Below are 18,552 nucleotides of genomic sequence, written 5' to 3'. Positions count from 1 at the left end.
GACCCGCCATGGTGCTGCCCACCCCTGACCCTATCCTCATGTGTAAAAGATCATGTGACCTCTATATGCATACCTTTTCAAGCTCATCGTTTTTTGCAGATTCCAATAAAACTTCATCTATTAAAGAAAGCACAAATCAGTAAACTATATTTAAAAAAAAAAAAATAATATATATATATATATATATATATATATATATATATATAAAACACATATATATGTATATATATAAAAAATAATAAACATTCAAAGCATCAGGGCTCAAGCAAACAAGTGATAAAGGCTATGGACACTTTTGAATGCACTTGATTTATTCTTGCATTGTACATATCTTTTTTAGAATTTTTTTTCCCTATAGGTCTTTATTAAAAAGTTTGCTTAGTTTCTCTTTTGCAGCCAGAGTACAGGCTGCTCTTTCCTATTCATATAGAACAGTATTTTTAAAACCAGTCAACCTCCAGCTGTTGCAAAACTACAATGCCCAGCATGCTGGGCGTTGTAGTTTTGCAACAGCTGGAGACACTCAGATTGGAAAATACACAAATAGAAGTCGTCTGACCTCTCAGTCTCCAGTCCTTATCTGTCCTTTCCTGAGCAATCTTCTAAGCTGATTTATTACCAGATCACAAATTGATTTGACCAGACCTCAATTTAAAAAATGGTTCAGGACAAAAGGAGATAAGGGCTGGAGACTGAGCCGTCAGGCAGCTTCTATATGAACGGGACAGAGCAGTCAGCAACTTTATGTGACAACATGCAGGCTGCAGAAGTGAAACTAAGCAAACTTTTTCCACCAGAAAAAAAAGTACAATGCATTAAAAATTGCTTTCTATGATGACTGTATCACATATTTCTATATAATATATACATACGGCAGATATAAGGTGAAACACTTACCGCAGTTATAATCCGAAATGTTATTGCCGTTTCTAGAAAAAATAAAAAATATATATAAAAAAAAAGTATATATATAAGTATATTTATTATCCTGCAGGGGGCAGTGTAAATATAAATATATAGGGGGAGATTTATTGAAATCTGTGCAAAGGAAAAGCTGCCCAGTTGCCCATAGCAACCAATCAGATCGCTACTTTCATTTTGCAGAAGCCTTGTTAAACATGAAAGAAGTGATCTGATTGGTTGCTATGGGCAACTGGGCAGCTTTTCCTTTGCACAGGTTTTGATAAATCTCCCCCACATAGCGCAAATACCACAATTTGAATTCCTATGTAATTAGCATATAGTAGCATTATTTACATTCTGTAACATCACAGGTATGCTTTTCTGGAAACTGATAATATGCTATTACGTTAAAGGGGTACTCCGGTGAAAAACTTTTTTTTTTTTTTTATCAACTGGTGCCAGAAAGTTAAACAGATTTGTAAATTACTTCTAATAAAAAATCTTAATCCTTCCTGTACTTATTAGCTGCTGAATACTACAGAGGAAATTATTTTCTTTTTGAAACACAGAACTGTCTGCTGACATCACGAGCACAGTGCTCTCTGCTGACATCTCTGTCCATTTTAGGAACTGTCCAGAACAGCATATATGTTTGCTATGGGGATTTCCTTTTACCCTGGACAGTTCCTAAAATGGACAGAGATATCAGCAGAGAGCACTGTGCTCATGATGTCAGCAGAGAGCTCTGTGTTTCAAACGGAAAAGAATTTCCGCTGTAGTATTCAGCGGCTAATAAGTACAGGAAAGATTAAGATTTCTTAATAGAAGTGATTTACAAATCTGTTTTGGATTTAAAAAAAATTTATAAAAAGGTTTTTCACCAGAGTACCCCTTTAACGTAATAGCATATTATCAGTTTCCAGAAAAGCTGGGTGACACAAAAAAACAGCACCGATTTAACATGCAACTTTCTGCGCTACCTGAACGGTAAATCTTACTAGTGAACATCCTCCATTCCCAAATGGCTACATACCTAGTCAGTTATGCAGGTATGTTGGGAGCGCTGGGTGGGTATACCCGTTACCACCCTTACATAGTGCAGAACATATTTATTATATCATTCTGGAACAATCTGTATAGAAGTAGCATTATGATGACAGATGGAGATGGACTATCCCTCCGTGAATACTCCTGGATTCTCAATCATCATCAGCGCACGCCGTACCGACATCCGCCGATCCTGCACGTCAGCCGATCCTAAGAGTTATTTATGTATCCGAGCTGCGTACAAACAACGGAACGTATTCTCTGCGCATTCAAGCACATCCCGATGACTAAGAAAGTCATATTTTAGTGTATACAGCCTCCTACCGAGCTGCTCTGCAGTCACCCCAGAGATTTACGGCTCGCTAGTGTAATGGATCCGATGGACGCTTTTGTTTAGTTTATACATTTTTATTAGAAGCAGATGTGGACGTTGCATGTCCGCACACGGGACCGTTCCCACTTGTAAATCCTGTTATGTTATTTTCATGCCACAATCCTTAAGGCCGGGATTACGAGACGCACAACCAGGATAATGTAATTGAAGGGATTCCTGGGTAAAGTGGTCAGGGCACATTAGCGAGATTTTAAAAAAATCGTTTTCTTAGTAATTGGAAGAAAATTGCCAGTAAGTGTAAGTCCCCGAGTCGGCCCTTTTGTTACGTTACAGTGTTACGTGTCCTTATAGAAAAGTTTCGTTAACGACCAATAGAGAGACCATTTACTTATAAATAGGCACTGTACATTTAAATAAACTTTGCATAGATTAGTAGTCCAAGTGAATGTAAGAAACGTTGTAATATATCTTATTAGAGAAAAATGCTTCTTTCTCTTGTTTTGAACTTTATAACTGTCCCCCCCCCCCTCCCCTCCACTCCTGCAGTTTCAATCGACTCTAAAAATAAGCTCATCTTTGTCCCGTGTCTGCAAGACAAGCCAATACAAGTCTATGGGAGGGAGCTCCGCCTACCAGCTCCGGAAGAACTGCAAACTAGAGAGGAAGCCTGCAGAGCAGAAATCTGCTAAAAAATACAATATAAAGGTTATATAATGGCCAGAAATAGGGCTGCGCCTCATGTGCACACATAAAACAATTTATCCTGAAAAGTCACTGGTACGCCTTAAAGGCTTGGAGCAGCGTCCGCGGTTGTGATGTCCCGGGCCACACCTTCTTGTGACATCACGCCACGCCCCCTCCATTGATGTCTATGGGAGGGGGCGTGACGACGTCACGCCCCCTCCCATAGACATCAATGGAGGGGGCATGGTGTGATATCACAAGGAGCCATGACCATGATGTCGCGACCGCGGCTCCAATACTTCTGAACCTGATGTTCATAAAGCTGGGGCACAGGAGTACCCCTTTAAACAAGCTGCCAAGGCAATTGGGCCAGCGGCTGTATCATTGGGCAATCAGATATAGTCACCAGTGGTTGGCCTTGTCAACTCCTGTCCTCTTCTTGAACCCTGTCCTCTTGCGGAAGAAGACAAGTCAGTGGAGGCAGTGTGATGCTCTTGGCAATGTTAGGCAAGATACCTTGGCTACTGGCATCATGTGGATGTTACTGGCACACGTACCACCTTACCTAAATATTGTACGGACCAATACCACCCTACATAGGGGTGGAACTTCCTAATGGCAGAGGCCACACGGCAAACATTGTTCAGGAATAAAGAACGTGCCCCCTGATGAAGCGCCCAACAGTGAAACGCGCGTTGGAAGGTATACATAGTCTGGTCTCCACATGATATACATTTTTGTCTTTCTTAGTACTTTACATGCTGATTACTTTATTGTCATATGGGATATTTATCTGTAATTTTTGACTACAGCTTGTAAGTGCTGCACCATTACCTTTCCTTCCAGTTTTGGTTCCAGTGCACAGAGGTCTATCTATGTCTATGTCCACTGTGTGTGTGCTGGTGCCATTGTAATGCTGTTTGTCATTCTGTTACTCTTTATGTCAGTAAAGATTATTGTATTTCACATTATTTTGTTGTTAGTGTACTTACATTTTTTTGGTGTATAGGAGTTAAAGGGGTATTCCAGGAAAAACTTTTTTTTTTATTTTTTTATGTCAACTGGCTCCAGAAAGTTAAACAGATTTGTTAATTACTTCTATTAAAAAAATCTTAATCCTTCCAATAATTATCAGCTTCTGAAGTTGAGTTGTTCTTTTCTGTCTGGCAACAGTGCTCTCTGCTGACAACTCTGCTTGTCTCGGGAACTGCACAGAGTAGAAGAGGTTTGCTATGGGGAGTTGCTTCTACTCTGGACAGTTCCCGAGACAGGTGTCATCAGAGAGCACTTAGAAAGAAAAGAACAACTCAACTTCAGCAGCTCATAAGTACTGAAAGGATTAAGATTTTTTTTTAATAGAAGTTATTTACAAATCTGTTTAACTTTCTGGAGCCAGAATATTATCAAATTAACTGGTGGCAAAAAATGATACAGATTAGTAAAATTACTTCTACTTAAAAATCTTAATCCTTTCAGTACTTCTCAGCTGCTGTATGCTCCAAAGGAAGTTGTGTAGTTCTTTCCAGTCTGACCACAGTGCTCTCTGCTGCCACCTCTGTCCGAAGCAGTAGAGGTTCACCATGGGCATTCGCTCCTGCTGACACGGACAGAGGTGGCAGCAGAGAGCACTGTGGTCAGACTGGAAAGAACTACACAACTTCCTCTAGAGCATACAGCAGCTGATACAGTAAGTACTGGAAGGATTAAGATTTTGTAATAGATCTAAATCATGAATCTGTATAACTTTCTGACCCCAGTTGATTTGAAATTTTTTTTTTCTCTGGAGTACCCCTTTAATATTAATAAAAAAATGGGATGGGTTACAGAATGAAGAAGTGAAAAAATTTTTTTAAAAAAATGCTACAAACATAACTTTTTCTTAGTTCTTCTTCTGGGTTGGTAAAACAGGAATCCCCGAAAAACATTCTGTTAATTTGGTTTATCATTGACTTTTACGGCGCTTGTGGGATTTGCTTTTTTTGTGATATGGTCGCGCAGACGTCTACAGGGGTAGATAAGGCTGAGCAGCAGGAGGAGATACTTAAAGGAACAATTTTAAGAGGCGCTTGTAAAACTGTAAATGCGACGTCCATTCCATTCTTTGCCCGGCATGTGAAGGTTATGTGCACCACTTTGCTGCTTTCACCATCATTCCCACCTTAAAGAGAATAAAGTCCTTAGGTCATCCTCTGTACCTTTGTGCCATGTGAACATCACTTAAAGGGGTACTCCAGTGAAAAACTTTTTTTTTTTTTTTTTTTAATCACCTAATGCCAGAAAGTTAAACAGATTTGTAAATTACTTCTATTAAAAAAATCTTAATCCTTCCAGTACTTATTAGCTGCTGAATAATACAGAGGAAATTCTTTTCTGTTTGAAACACAGAGCGCTCTGCTTACATCATGACCACAGTGATCTCTGCTGACATCTCTGTCCATTTTAGGAACTGTCCAGAGCAGCATATGTTTGCTATGGGGATTTTCTCCTACTCTGGACAGTTCCTAAAATGGACAGAGATGTCAGCAGAGAGCACTGTGCTCATGATGCAGTGTTTCAAAAGGAAAATAATTTCCACTGTAGTATTCAGCAGCTAATAAGTACTGGAAGGATTAAGATTTTTTTAATAGAACTAATTTACAAATCTGTTTAACTTTCTGGCACCAGTTGATTTAAAAAAAAAAAAAAATTTCACTGGAGTACCCCTTTTTCCAAACTGTGAGTCTCCAGCTGTTGCAAAACTACATCTCCCAGCATGCCCGGACAGCCTTTGGCTGTCCGGGCATGCTGGGAGTTGTAGTTTTGCAAAAGCAGAAGACACACTTTTTAGAAAACAATGTCTTAAGGATGCACACAGCTATAAAAAATGGATCCCCTTATCCATAGTACAAAAAAGGGAGTATGACTGCAGGATCAGACTACACAGCGTATGTCTGTAGTCTGTTACCATGGAGATGAGTCTTGGAGCTGTAGACTAAAAACAAGAAAACATACTGTAAATAAAAGTGTTTTCCAGATATAAAAAATAGGAGCAAATCCATATTTGCATTTTCATGGGTTTGTGTGACCCATTGAATGTTTCCCATTGAACCATCTGGCCCCTACATTGGATATGTTCGTAAGAAGTGGTGGACAAGTAGAAGGGAGTATGGCTTCAGGATCAGACTACACAGCGTATGTTTGTAGTCTGTTACCACGGAGACCTTTTAATCTAGTCTTGGAGATGTAGACTAAAAACAAGAGAACAGGGTTTTCCATATATTAATAACTTAAAGGGGTACTCCGGTGGAATTTATTATTTTTTTAAATCAACTGGTGCCAGAAGTTAAACAGATTTGTAAATGACTTCTATTAAAAAATCTTTACCCTTCCAGTACTTATTAGCAGCTGTATACTACAGAGAAAATTTTCTTTTTTAATTTATTTTTTTGTGTTGTCCACAGTGCTCTCTGCTGACACCTGATGCCCGTATCAGGAAATGTCCAGAGCAGTAGAAAATCCCCCATTGCAAACCTATGCTGCTCTGGACAGTTCCTGATACGGACATCAGGTGTCAGCAGAGAGCACAGTGGACAAGACAAAAAAAGAAATTCAAGCATACAGCTCCTAAAAAGTACTGAAAGGGTAAAGATATTTTAATAGAAGTAATTTACAAATCTGTTTAACTTTCTGGCACAAGTTGATTTAAAAAAAAAAATGTTTTCCACCGGAGTACCCCTTTAAGAGGATAAGTGTCTGATTGCTGGAAACAAACCCCCCCCCCCCCCACGGTCTCCAGACAGGGCCCGGATCACCCCGCTCCAGCCCCCACCTTCCGAGATTTGGCAGTGACGGCCTGCTCGGCCAATAAACTTGGCGGGACATTGCTGGTGCCGGTGATCGGCTGCATGGGCAGTCACTGACTAAACAAGTGAAATGGATAAGCTGAAATGACTATTTTGGATATGCTTGCTAAAATGGCCACTAACTAGCTCACTCCCCCCTCCCATCATGCCTGGAACAATGTGTATAAGATGGCGCCTCCAGAGAGAGCTACACCCAAGATGATAAGACCCACGTGCTGGATGAGAAACACCTGCAGATGGAAGAAACCAATCACAAGGACAGCTAGTCATGACGTATAGTTTTTCACACGGCACAATTGTTACAGTCTATAAAAACCCTTGTAACTGTTGAAAATACAGGAAGTATCATTTGCTGAACTTTGTGTCAGAGTGATTTTCTTCTCTCGTGCATGCAATGATCCTGACACCTAATTAGGAACCGGGTCCGGTTCCAATCAATTTCACAAGAACATCTCGGAAGGTGGGGGCCGAAGCACTGAGCAGGGAGAGCCGGGCCCCATTCTGGAGATCGTGGGTGGTCCCAGCAATCAGACACTTATCCACTTAAAGGGGTCATCCAGGAAAAACTTTTTTTTTATATATATCAACTGGCTCCAGAAAGTTAAACAGATTTGTAAATTACTTTTATTAAAAAATCATAATCCTTTCATTACTTATGAGCTGCTGAAGTTGAGTTGTTCTTTTCTAAGTGCTCTCTGATGACACTTGTCTCGGGAACTGTCCAGAGTAGAAGCAAATCCTCATAGCAGACCTTTTCTACTCTGTGCAGTTCCTGAGACAAGTAGAGATGTCAGCAGAGAGCACTGTTGCCAGACAGAAAAGAACAACTCAACTTCAGCAGCTGATAATTATTGGAAGGATTAAGATTTTTTTAATAGAAGTAATTTACAAATCTGTTTAACTTTCTGAAGCCAGTTGATATAAAAACATTTTTTTTCCTGGAATACCCCTTTAAGTTTTTAATATTTGGATAACCACTTTATTTATGTCCTCTTGTTTTTAGTCTACAGCTCCAAGACAAAATTTTAAAAAGGTTTCCATGGTAACAGACTACAAACATACGCTGTGTAGTCTGATCCTGGAGTCATACTCTCTTCTACTTGTCCACGATATATCCAATGTACGTAATCATTAAGTAGGTGACATATGGTTCAATGGGAAACATTCAATGGGTCACACAAAGCTATCCAAATGCAAATATTGATTCGCTCCAGCTCTTATCATTGAACCAAGCTGTGTAGGCTCTGGGTATTGTTCTTTGAGGGTCATGACAACAATCGAACTATGACATACCTATATGCAGGTGAAACATCCATTTTGGTCAAGGAGCTATCACTATGCGTCCTGCCCCGGCAGGCAGACCCCTGCTGAAGCTCGGATACTGTAGGGGAATCTGCGGTAGAGGATGGTGGTTGTAGTGGGAACTGGAAATGTTGGCTAGTCGGACTTGAAGAGCGGTCCCCGGAGTCAGGCATCGCCGGAGAAGTGCCCACAGACTGGGTGATGATCAGCTCAGGGTCCAGGACAAAGAGCTCATCCTGACAGATTTCCAACACAAAGTTCAAGTGCTCCTAAAAAATAAAAAAAAACACAAAACAAAAATGTTTCTACTGTATCTGTACAGTCATTGTCATCTTCCATTTTCTAATATGTATTTTTTTTTTCAAACACTTAAAGGAGTACTCTGGAGGAAAAAAAATTTTAGGTCTTTTTAAGTCAACTGGCTCCAGAATGTTAAACAGATTTGTACATTACTTCTATTAAAATTGTTTTGATCCTTTCAGTACTTTTTAGCAGCTATATACTACAGAGGAAATTATTGTTTTCTTTTTGGATTTCTTTTCTGTCTGTCCACAGTGCTCTCTGCTGACACCTCTGTCCGTGTCAGGAACTGTCCAGAGCAGGAGAGGTTTGCTATGGGGCTTTGCTCCTGCTCTGGACAGTTCCTGACACGGACAGAGGTGTCAGCAGAGAGCACTATGGTCAGACAGAAAAGAAATTCAAAAAGAAAAGAATTTCCTCTGTAGTATACAGCTGCTAAGAAGTACTGGAAGGATTCATATTTTTTTTAATAGAAGTAATTTATAAAGCTGTATAACTTTCTGGCACCAGTTCATTAAAAAAAATGTTTTGTACCGCAGTACCCCTTTAAATTAGTGTTTTCCAACCAGGTGCATCCAGCTGTTGCAAAACTACAACTCCCAGCATGCCCGGACAGCGAAAGGCTGTCAGGGCATGCTGGGAGTTGTAGTTTTGCAACAGCTGGAGGCACCCTGGTTGGGAAACACTGACTTAAAATGACAGCTAAAGAAGGCCTTTTATTGTACAGGAGGTATGATTGTAGAAATAGGCGGCCCTCATTTTTGCCATATACAGTGATAACATGGAAACCTTGCGTAGACTGTAATCACCATCCACATCAATATCTACATATTACTGCTCAAGTCAGGGAATTTGTGTTAATATTGATGTAGTCTAAAGTGTTCCCGACACCCTGAAACATTTTCACACTTCATAAAGACGACCCCCCTGAGGAAGAGATGCAAAACACACGTCGGGACGTGCTCTGGGACACCCCTCTTTTTATCATACCCTCTGTTTGTAGTAGTAATCTGCCTCTATGATCTAGGCCTCGATACATTTGCACTCGATGTTCCCTGTTCCCATGGGACTTAGGACACTATTTGCACTTTATGTTTTATGCAATAGTGGGAATGCTTTTATGGACATTTTTGCATCTCATTATCTTTGTTGCCTTGGGTAGAACTACACTGGGATTTGGATTTTTTGTACCATCTATGAAAGTTTTTCTTCCTCTATGTTCACATGTTTATTTATCTACTGTATATATATATTTATTTATTTATAAGACCGTGTACATGGATTGCTGGGTTTAATATTTATGCACATTTATTATTTTATTTGTTTTATTTTCATTTTTTTTTACTATATAGGTTCCCCTTGTCTGTGATGTCTAGTAGTCGCCTTAGGGTATATTCACATTTCGTTTTGGGGGATACGGCAGCCTATTCAATTGAATGGCCCACTGGAGGTGAGGTGGTCGGTTTTAGCTAGTGTCAGCAGGAGGCAAGACCCATGTTTGGGTGCTCCCCAGACCTGGTCTATTATTTTCTTATTTTCTTGTTAGATTCTTTTAGGTTCCTTTAGTCACCTAGTGACTCCAGCTAATTTTTGGACTGTATTCGTTTTGTTGCCGGAACCGAAACCGCAGCAGACTATGGCAACGAAAACGGACATGGTCTAAAAATTAGCCGACTAGAGTCACTAGCTGACCCCGTCCTGCTCATTCAAATAAATGGTGTGCGGCTTAGAGGTAGGGCTCCATGGACAATGTTTATTTTTTATTTATTTTTTATATTTATTTTTTTACAATAAAACTTTTACAATGAAATAGATATCTCCAAGTTACCTGAGCTCTGTCAATCCTGTAGAAGCGATCGGCTGTGGTGGCTGGGGAAAGGAACGTACATAGGATTATGTTGGATTACTAAAGAAAGCCCAGATGACATCAAAATACGAGTAAAACGCATTGCAGACCTAATCCAGTGAGCATGTATAATACTATCTATCTATCTCCAGTATCTAAGTATCTGTCTATGTTGCACTGATCCGTGTATCACACAGTGTATCCAATTGTTTCTCACTGCATATTAAAGGGGTACTCGGGTGAAAAACTTTTTTTTTATTTTTATTTTTTTAATCAACTGGTGCCAGAAAGTTAAACAGATTTGTAAATTACTTCTATAACAAAAATCTTAATCCTTCCAGTACTTATTAGCTGCTAAATACTACAGAGGAAATTATTTTCTTTTTGGAACACAGCGCTCTCTGCTGACATCACGAGCACAGTGCTCTCTGCTGACATCGCTGTCCATTTTAAGAACTGTCCAGAGTAGGAGAAAATCCCCATAGAAAACATCATGCTGCTCTGGACAGTTCCTAAAATGGACAGATATGTCAGCAGAGAGCACTGTGCTCGTGATGTCAGCAGAGAGCACGGTGTTCCAAAAAGAAAAGAATTTCCTCTGTAGTTTTCAGCAGCTAATAAGTACTGGAAGGATTAAGATTTTTTTTTTATTAGAAGTAATTTACAAATCTGTTTAACTTTCTGGCACCAGTTGATTTAAAAAAATAAAAAATAAAGTTTTCCACCGGAGTACCCCTTTAAGGTTTATAGCACTGATAAAATGTGAGAAATATTAAAACTTCACTTTTATTGCGTTCCCATAAAACATATAAGTGAACATATTAAAAATGTGCAAAAAATGTTCGGCCGCCACTTTATTGCTGAAAATAAAGTTCATAGAAATAACGGCAGTCATTTCTTTCATTTATTCGGCTGAGCACACCCAAAAAAACCGCACTGTTGTAATAGGTCTCTATACACACCAGGTTTTGTTGTACAGCAGATTCATGGGTGCATTTTACATTTCCCATGCATCCAATATAACTTATGCAAATGTCCATAGTCCATATGCACAACAGTCCATACCCACGTATAGTATTGCAGTTGTTAGAGTTTACAATGCTAATCCTTTCAGTACTTATTAGCAGCTATATACTACAAAAGAAATTATTTTTGGATTTATTTTCTGCCTGTCCACAGTGCTCTCTGCTGCCACCTCTGTCCATGTCAGGAACTGTCCAGAGCAGAAGAGGTTTGCTATGGGGATTTTCTCCTGCTCTGGACAGTTCCTGACATGGACAGAGGTGTCAGCAGAGAGCACTGTGGACAGACAGAAAATAAATTCAAAAAGAAAAGAATTTCCTCTGTAGTAAACAGCTGCTAATAAGTACTGGAAGGATTAAGATTTTTTAATAGAAGTAATTTTCAAATCTGTTTACCTTTCTGCCACCATTTCCAAAAAATGTTTTCTATGGGAGTACCCCTTTAAATTAGTGTTTTCCAATCAGGTGCCTCCAGCTGTTGCAAAACTACAACTCCCAGCATGCTGGGAGTTGTAGTTTTGCAACAGCTGGAGGCACCCTGGTTGGGAAACACTGACTTAAAGTGTCAGCTAAGGCTTCACACGGCCGTCTAGACCCGTTCCATTCTTCTCCCGTCAAAATTAAAAACGGACTTTTGTATCCGTTTTGATCCGTATTAGTTCAAATAAACCAAAAAAAATATATATATATATATTTTTTGTTCTGAGTAGAGATGAGCGAACTCACAGTAAATTCGATTCTACACAAACTTCTCGGCTCGGCAGTTGATGACTTATCCTGCATAAATTAGTTCAGCTTTCAGGTGCTCCGGTGGGCTGGAAAAGGTGGATACAGTCCTAAGAGACTCTTTCCTAGGACTGTATCCACCTTTTCCAGCGCACCGGAGCACCGGAAAGCTTAACTAAATTATGCAGGAAAAGGCATCAACTGCCGAGCCGAGAAGTTCGTGACGAATCGATTTTACCGTAAGTTCGCTCATCTCTAATAGAGACCTATTACAACAGTGCATTTTTTTGGGTGTGCTCAGCCGAATAAATGAAAGAAATGACTGCCGTTTTTTCTATGAACTTTATTTTCAGCATTAAGGTGGCGTCCGAACATTTTTGCACATCATTTTTTGATATGTTCACTTATATGTTAATGAGAACGCAATAAACGTGAAGTTTTAATATTTCTCACGTTTTATCAGTGCTATGTATCTGTCTATTTAGTTATCTTGCACTGAGCCTGCTGATTTACATCCTGTATTATACTCCAGAGCTGTACTCCCTATTCTGCTGGTGGGGTCACTGTGTACATACATTACATTACTTATCCTGTACTGATCCTGAGTTATATCCTGTATTATACTCCAGGGCTGTACTCACTATTCTGCTGGTGGGGTCACTGTGTACATACATTACATTACTTACCCTGTACTGTACTGATCCTAAGTTATATCCTGTATTATACTCCAGAGCTGTACTCACTATTCTGCTGGTGGGGTCACTGTGTACATACATTACATTACTTATCCTGTACTGATCCCGAGTTATATCCTGTATTATACTTCAGAGCTGTACTCACTTTTCTGCTGGTGAGGTCACTGTGTACATACATTACATTACTTATCCTGTACTGATCCTGAGTTATATCCTGTATTATACTCCAGAGCTGTACTCACTATTCTGCTGGTGAGGTCACTGTGTACATACATTACATTACTTATCCTGTACTGATCCTGAGTTATATCCTGTATTATACTCCAGAGCTGTACTCACTATTCTGCTGGTGAGGTCACTGTGTACATACATTACATTACTTATCCTGTACTGATCCTGAGTTATATCCTGTATTATACTCCAGAGCTGTACTCACTATTCTGCTGGTGGGGTCACTGTGTACATACATTACATTACTTACCCTGTACTGTACTGATCCTAAGTTATATCCTGTATTATACTCCAGAGCTGTACTCACTATTCTGCTGGTGAGGTCACTGTGTACATACATTACATTACTTATCCTGTACTGATCCTGAGTTATATCCTGTATTATACTCCAGAGCTGTACTCACTATTCTGCTATTATGCATGTACATTGGAAGCTGCACTGTGTACATAATTCTGGGACTTACCCAGTTAGGTCACTATGAATTAAAGGGGTACTCTCATGTTACCAAAACATGGCTTCTCAGCCCGAATCCAGCCTGTTTGTGGCTTCCAGGAAGCTGAAAACAACAGAGTTGTCTGTTCTACACAACTCCAATCGACTTGAATTCCAGAAGTTACGTATACAGAAAGGTTTGTGGGGCTGCTCTGTTTTCTTAAAGGGGTACTCCACTGGCCAGCGTTTGGAACATTTAGTTCCGAATGCTGTGTGCGTGCTGCGGGGGCTCGCCCACGCCCCCTCGTGACATCATACCACACCTCCTCAACGCAAGTCTATGGGAGGCGGCGTGGCGGACGTCACTCTGGCCAGTGGAGTACCCCTTTAATACCCAATATGATCAACGGGTTATTATGCAAATGACATAAGACAGGCGGCTCAGCTGTTTCTGGCTTTTTATTCACTGCCGGCCATGTTCTAGCGACCCTGGAGTGCCCCTTTAAATGTAGTGCCTGTTAGCGTCTATCCTGCCGGATGGTTGGGTGGACTGACAGACTACATTTTCAGGACTACTAAGTCCGGTACAGATAAAGGATATACTCACAGTCCAAGAAGCACCATTTTGGAGACAGTTTCTGTGAGGACACGGTCTGAGGTCTGTTTGTTCCCTCCTCCTAAATAATCACAAAACGAGACTTTAATATTCTGTATAGGAAACCCACACCAATCCGATGAACAGCTTTCTGCGCAGTCCGTCTCCCATCATATCCAAAAGCCCTGAGAAGATGCCAACACCATAAACCACTTAGGCTGATTGGTAAGAAGACCACAGACTGGGAAGACCCCCAAAACTGGGAATCTGGCAGACGGATACACCCAGATACGGCCCAAACTGGCAGCGGTAATATTAGCAAGCGCATCAACGAGTTATATAAGGGCCTGATCTATTATTCATTTGATGTGGAGTGCCGCCTCTAGAAGAATTAAAGGGGTACTCCACTGGAAAACATTTTATTTATTTATTTTTTAATCAACTGGTGCCAGAAAGTTAAACAGATTTGTAAATTACTTCTATTAAAAAAATCTTAAAGGAGTAGTCCAGTGGTGACCCAGTGGTGAGCAACTTATCCCCTATCCTAAGGATAGGGGATAAGTTGCAGATCGCGCGGGGTCCGACCGCTGGGGCCCCCTGCGATCTCCTGTACGGAGCCCCGACAGCCCGCGGGAAGGGGGCGTGTCGACCTCCGCACAAGGCGGCGGCCGACACGCCCCCTCAATACAACTCTATGGCAGAGCCGAAGCGCTGCCTTCAGCAATCTCCGGCTCTGCCATTGAGATGTATTGAGGGGGCGTGTCAGCCGCCGCTTCGTGCGGAGGTCGACACCCGCTATCTGGCCGGAGAGCCGGGGCCCCGTACAGAGAGATCGCAGGGGGCCCCAGCGGTCGGACCCCCGGCGATCTCAAACTTATCCCCTATCCTTAGGATAGGGGATAAGTTTTTCACCACTGGACTACCCCTTTAATCCTTTCAGTACTTATCAGCTGCTGTATGCTCCACAGGAAGTTCTTTTCTCATTTATTTTCTGTCTGACCACAGTGCTCTCTGCTGACACCTCTGTCCATGTCAGGAACTGTTCAGAGCAGGAGAGGTTTACTATGGGGAATTGTTCCTGCTCTGGACAATTCCTGACATGGACAGAGGTGTCAGCAGAGAGCACTGTGGTCAGACAGAAAAGAAATTTGAAAAGAAAATAATTTCCTCTGTATTATACAGCAGCTGATAAGTACTGGAAGGATTAAGATTTTTTTTAATAGAAGTAATTTACAAATCTATTTCACTTTCTGGCACCAGTTGATTTAAAAAAAAGAAATGTTTTCCACCGCAGTACCCCTTTAAGAAAAAAGAAGACCCTTTGGCTGTGGTGTCGTTCCAGCTGTTACAAGACTACAACCCCCAGCATGCTAGGAGTTGTCCTTTTGCAATAGCAGAACCACCACAGATTTAAAGGAATGGCGACCGGCAGAATTGTGACTGCAGCTCTGGGCTATACTATAGGCTGATGTTTTACAGAGTGTCTCCAGCTGTTGCAAAACTATAACTCCCAGCATGTCCGGACAGCCGGGCTCTGTCCAAGCATGCTGGGAGTTGTAGTTTTGCAACAGCTGGAGACCAAATTGCATAACTTTCTAGGCCAGTGTTTTCCAAACAGTGTGCCTCCAGCTGTTGCAAAACTACAATTTGCAGCATGCCAGGACACTCGGAGGCTGAACAGGCATGCTGGGAGTTGTAGTTTTGCAACAGCTGGAGATCATATTGCCAAACTTTCTAGGCCAGTATTTTCCAAAGAGGGTGCCTCCAGCTGTTGCAAAACTACAATTTGCAGCACACAGCCATGAAACCCGGAGGCTGAAAAGGCATGCTGGGAGTTGTAGTTTTGCAACAGCTGGATGCACCCTGGTTGGCGAAACACAGCTAATAAAAGGCATTTTATTGTACAGGGAAAAGAAAGGAATAGCAATCAGCAGAATTGGGAATACAGCGCTGGGCTATACTATAGACCAATGTTTTCCAAAGAGTGTGCCTCCAGCTGTTGCAAAACTACAACTCCCAGCATGCCCGGACAGCCTCTGGCTGTCCGGGCATGCTGGGAGTTGTAGTTTTGCAACAGCTGGAGACCGGATTGAAATATAAAACGACATATATGAAAATATATATAAAACGACAATAAAATATAAAATAAGAGCATGCAAACAGACACGTAGGCAACAATGCACAATACGACACACGGCGCACATTTGACACCTGGCAAGCTCCACACACCTTCAGGTCGAGACGCTGCAATATTGTGGGGTACTCGGGAAAATCCTGGGAACAAAAAAGCGATGTCTGCTTAACCCTCAAACCAACTTGCGTGATTTTGCGACGTTAAAGGGGAACTCCGGTAATTAACTTTTTATCCCTATCCACAGGAAGGGGATAGGTTTCTAATGGCGCCCCGGCTCTCCTCAGGCTACGGAGTGACCACCGCTCCTTAGTAGTCAGACACCCCCGTAATCAGACACTTATCCCCTATCCTGTTGATAGGGGATAAGGAGTTAAATACTAGAGTTCCCCTTTAAAGCGGTACTCCCGTGAAAAACTTTTTTTTTTTAAATCAACTGTTGCCAGAAAGTTAAACAGATTTGTAAATTACTTCTATTAAAAAATCTTAATCCTTCCAGTACTTATCAGCTGCTGTATACTACAGAGGAAGTTCTTTTCTTTTTGGAACACAGAGCTTTCTGCTGACATCACAAGCACAGTGCTCTCTGCTGACATCTCTGTCCATTTTAGGAACTGTCCAGAGTAGGAGAAAATCCCCATAGCAAACATATGCTGCTCTGGACAGTTCCTAAAATGGACAGGGATGTCAGCAGAGAGCACTGTGCTCATGATGTCAGCAGAGAGCTCTGTGTTCCAAAAAGAAAACCATTTCCTCTGTAGTATTTAGCAGCCAATAAGTACTGGAAGGATTCAGATTTTTTAATAGAAGTAATTTACAAATCTGTTTAACTTTCTGGCACCAGTTGATTAAAAAAATAAAATAAAATAAAATAAAAAAAGTTTTCCATGGGAGTACCCCTTTAAATGCTCTTTGTTCTACTCGTGCTCGGGTTTTCCGATTCCCATATTATCATGAACCTATAGTGCATTGGGATCACTCATTGATCAATCTTTTTAAACAGAGCTACAACTCAGCTCTGCTACATCTCCACGGCCGATGCCAAAAGTTTGGAGACTGACACAAGTTTTTGTTTTTCGCACAGTTGGCTGCTTCAGTGATTTTTAGATCTTTTATTTCGGATGTTTCCATGGTTACTGAAGTACAATCACGAGCATTTCATGAGTTTTTAAACTTTTATTGAAGTTTATGCAAAGAGTTGATATTTACAGTATGAACCCTTCTTTTTTAAATGGGAACAGGTCATTAAAACAAATTTTTCTTATTGCTTTCCTTATGGTAAATAAAAAATCTTTCTAATGTACTATGTTTTAAAAAAAATGAAGTTTTCTATGTTTTATTTGTATTTAAAAAAAAAGCTGCCACTAGGTGTCCAGAGCACATTCCCCTCCCATCTCTTCCACAGACTTTGGACTCCTGCTGGCCTGGCAGAAGTCCAAAATCAGGAAATGCAGTCTAGAGTGCAGAGGGGGGTGTGTGCAGCCTTATCCAATCATAGCTCATCTCACACTGAACTGCTCTGGGCTGTGTGTAGCAAAGTGAGGGAGGAAGTTCTCCCCTGTATGGCTTCAGATGATGTCACAGTCTGCTGGGGAACGCCCCTTCCCAGTCTGTGAATCTGAGCAGAAAATACAGAACAATATCAAGGTAAAAAAATAAAAAATAATAAAAATAAAGGCCGGGGTTGGTTTATCATGATGGGGGCAGTGAACTGGGAGGATTATACAATTTATTTTTAAGTCTTTTGCAGTTCCCCCTGGTATCCCGGATATTAGCTTCTGGGCCAAATCCTGACTGGTGACAACCCATTCTTGTCTAAGGCTAAGTTCACATTGCCGCTGTGCTCCATACCAAGCAAAAAAAAAATAAAAATACTGCATGTCCTATTGTTTTCTCTGTTCCACGCAGGTAAAATACCGTATCCCCGATGGACCTCATTCAAGTCAATGGGATCCATGAGGATCCGGTAGTGACAGATTTGCTCTAAACCATTAGGGTCCATTTAGCAAAAAAAAAAAGAGCCAAGTGGACCAAAAACGGGTCGGAGCACAACTGACACCACTGGGTCCTGACTGATCCCATTGACTTGAACAGGGTCCAAGGGGATACGGTATTTTACCGGAGATGAGCAGAAAAAAAAAAAATAGGCCCTGCAGTTTTTATTTTCCCGCTCAACTACCGTTGTTTCGACATACTGGCTGATAAAGCTCCATTTTACTGGAGAACGCCGGCAGTGTGAACAAGCCCTGACCAGTGCTTGGAGTTTATCACAATTTCTATTTGCTTGTCCACCCACTTTGACCACAGGTTTAAAAACTAGAAAATGCTTCTACCGTAACTGTAACCATAGAACCATCTGACACACATTTCTGCCACAGAGTTGCTGTAGTGGATTTTGCTACTCATTGAAGTCAATGGGTAACAAAATCTGCCGCAGCAAATCGCACTGGAGGGCCTCCGC

The 18,552-nt window shown here is 41.1% G+C and overlaps 1 protein-coding gene and 1 long non-coding RNA gene across 10 annotated transcripts in view; one reads left to right on the top strand and one right to left on the bottom strand.

Annotated features, from left to right (window-relative positions):
- The window catches only part of DGKZ (diacylglycerol kinase zeta), a 232,754-nt gene that overhangs the window by 19,629 nt on the left and 194,573 nt on the right, over window positions 1–18,552 (bottom strand). For 7 of the 8 annotated variants that reach the window (XM_056527642.1, XM_056527644.1, XM_056527645.1 and 4 more), the window contains 6 exons: window positions 16,190–16,234; window positions 13,973–14,042; window positions 10,241–10,281; window positions 8,104–8,381; window positions 898–929; window positions 74–117 (listed from right to left, as the gene is read on the bottom strand). In XM_056527642.1, coding sequence (XP_056383617.1) covers window positions 74–117; window positions 898–929; window positions 8,104–8,381; window positions 10,241–10,281; window positions 13,973–14,042; window positions 16,190–16,234 — 510 coding nt within the window. The remainder of the gene's footprint in view (window positions 1–73; window positions 118–897; window positions 930–8,103; window positions 8,382–10,240; window positions 10,282–13,972; window positions 14,043–16,189; window positions 16,235–18,552) is intronic. The other variant, XM_056527640.1, reaches the window with a different exon arrangement.
- LOC130277212 (uncharacterized) overlaps window positions 1–18,552 on the top strand; it is a 133,560-nt gene that overhangs the window by 82,339 nt on the left and 32,669 nt on the right. The gene's annotated exons all lie outside the window — the stretch shown is intronic.

The sequence above is a fragment of the Hyla sarda genome, chromosome 6 (assembly GCF_029499605.1).
Source record: "Hyla sarda isolate aHylSar1 chromosome 6, aHylSar1.hap1, whole genome shotgun sequence".
In the NCBI taxonomy this organism is placed as follows: domain Eukaryota; kingdom Metazoa; phylum Chordata; class Amphibia; order Anura; family Hylidae; genus Hyla; species Hyla sarda.
The sequence above is the reverse complement of the archived record's forward strand: the minus strand, read 5'-3'. Positions and strand labels throughout refer to the sequence as shown.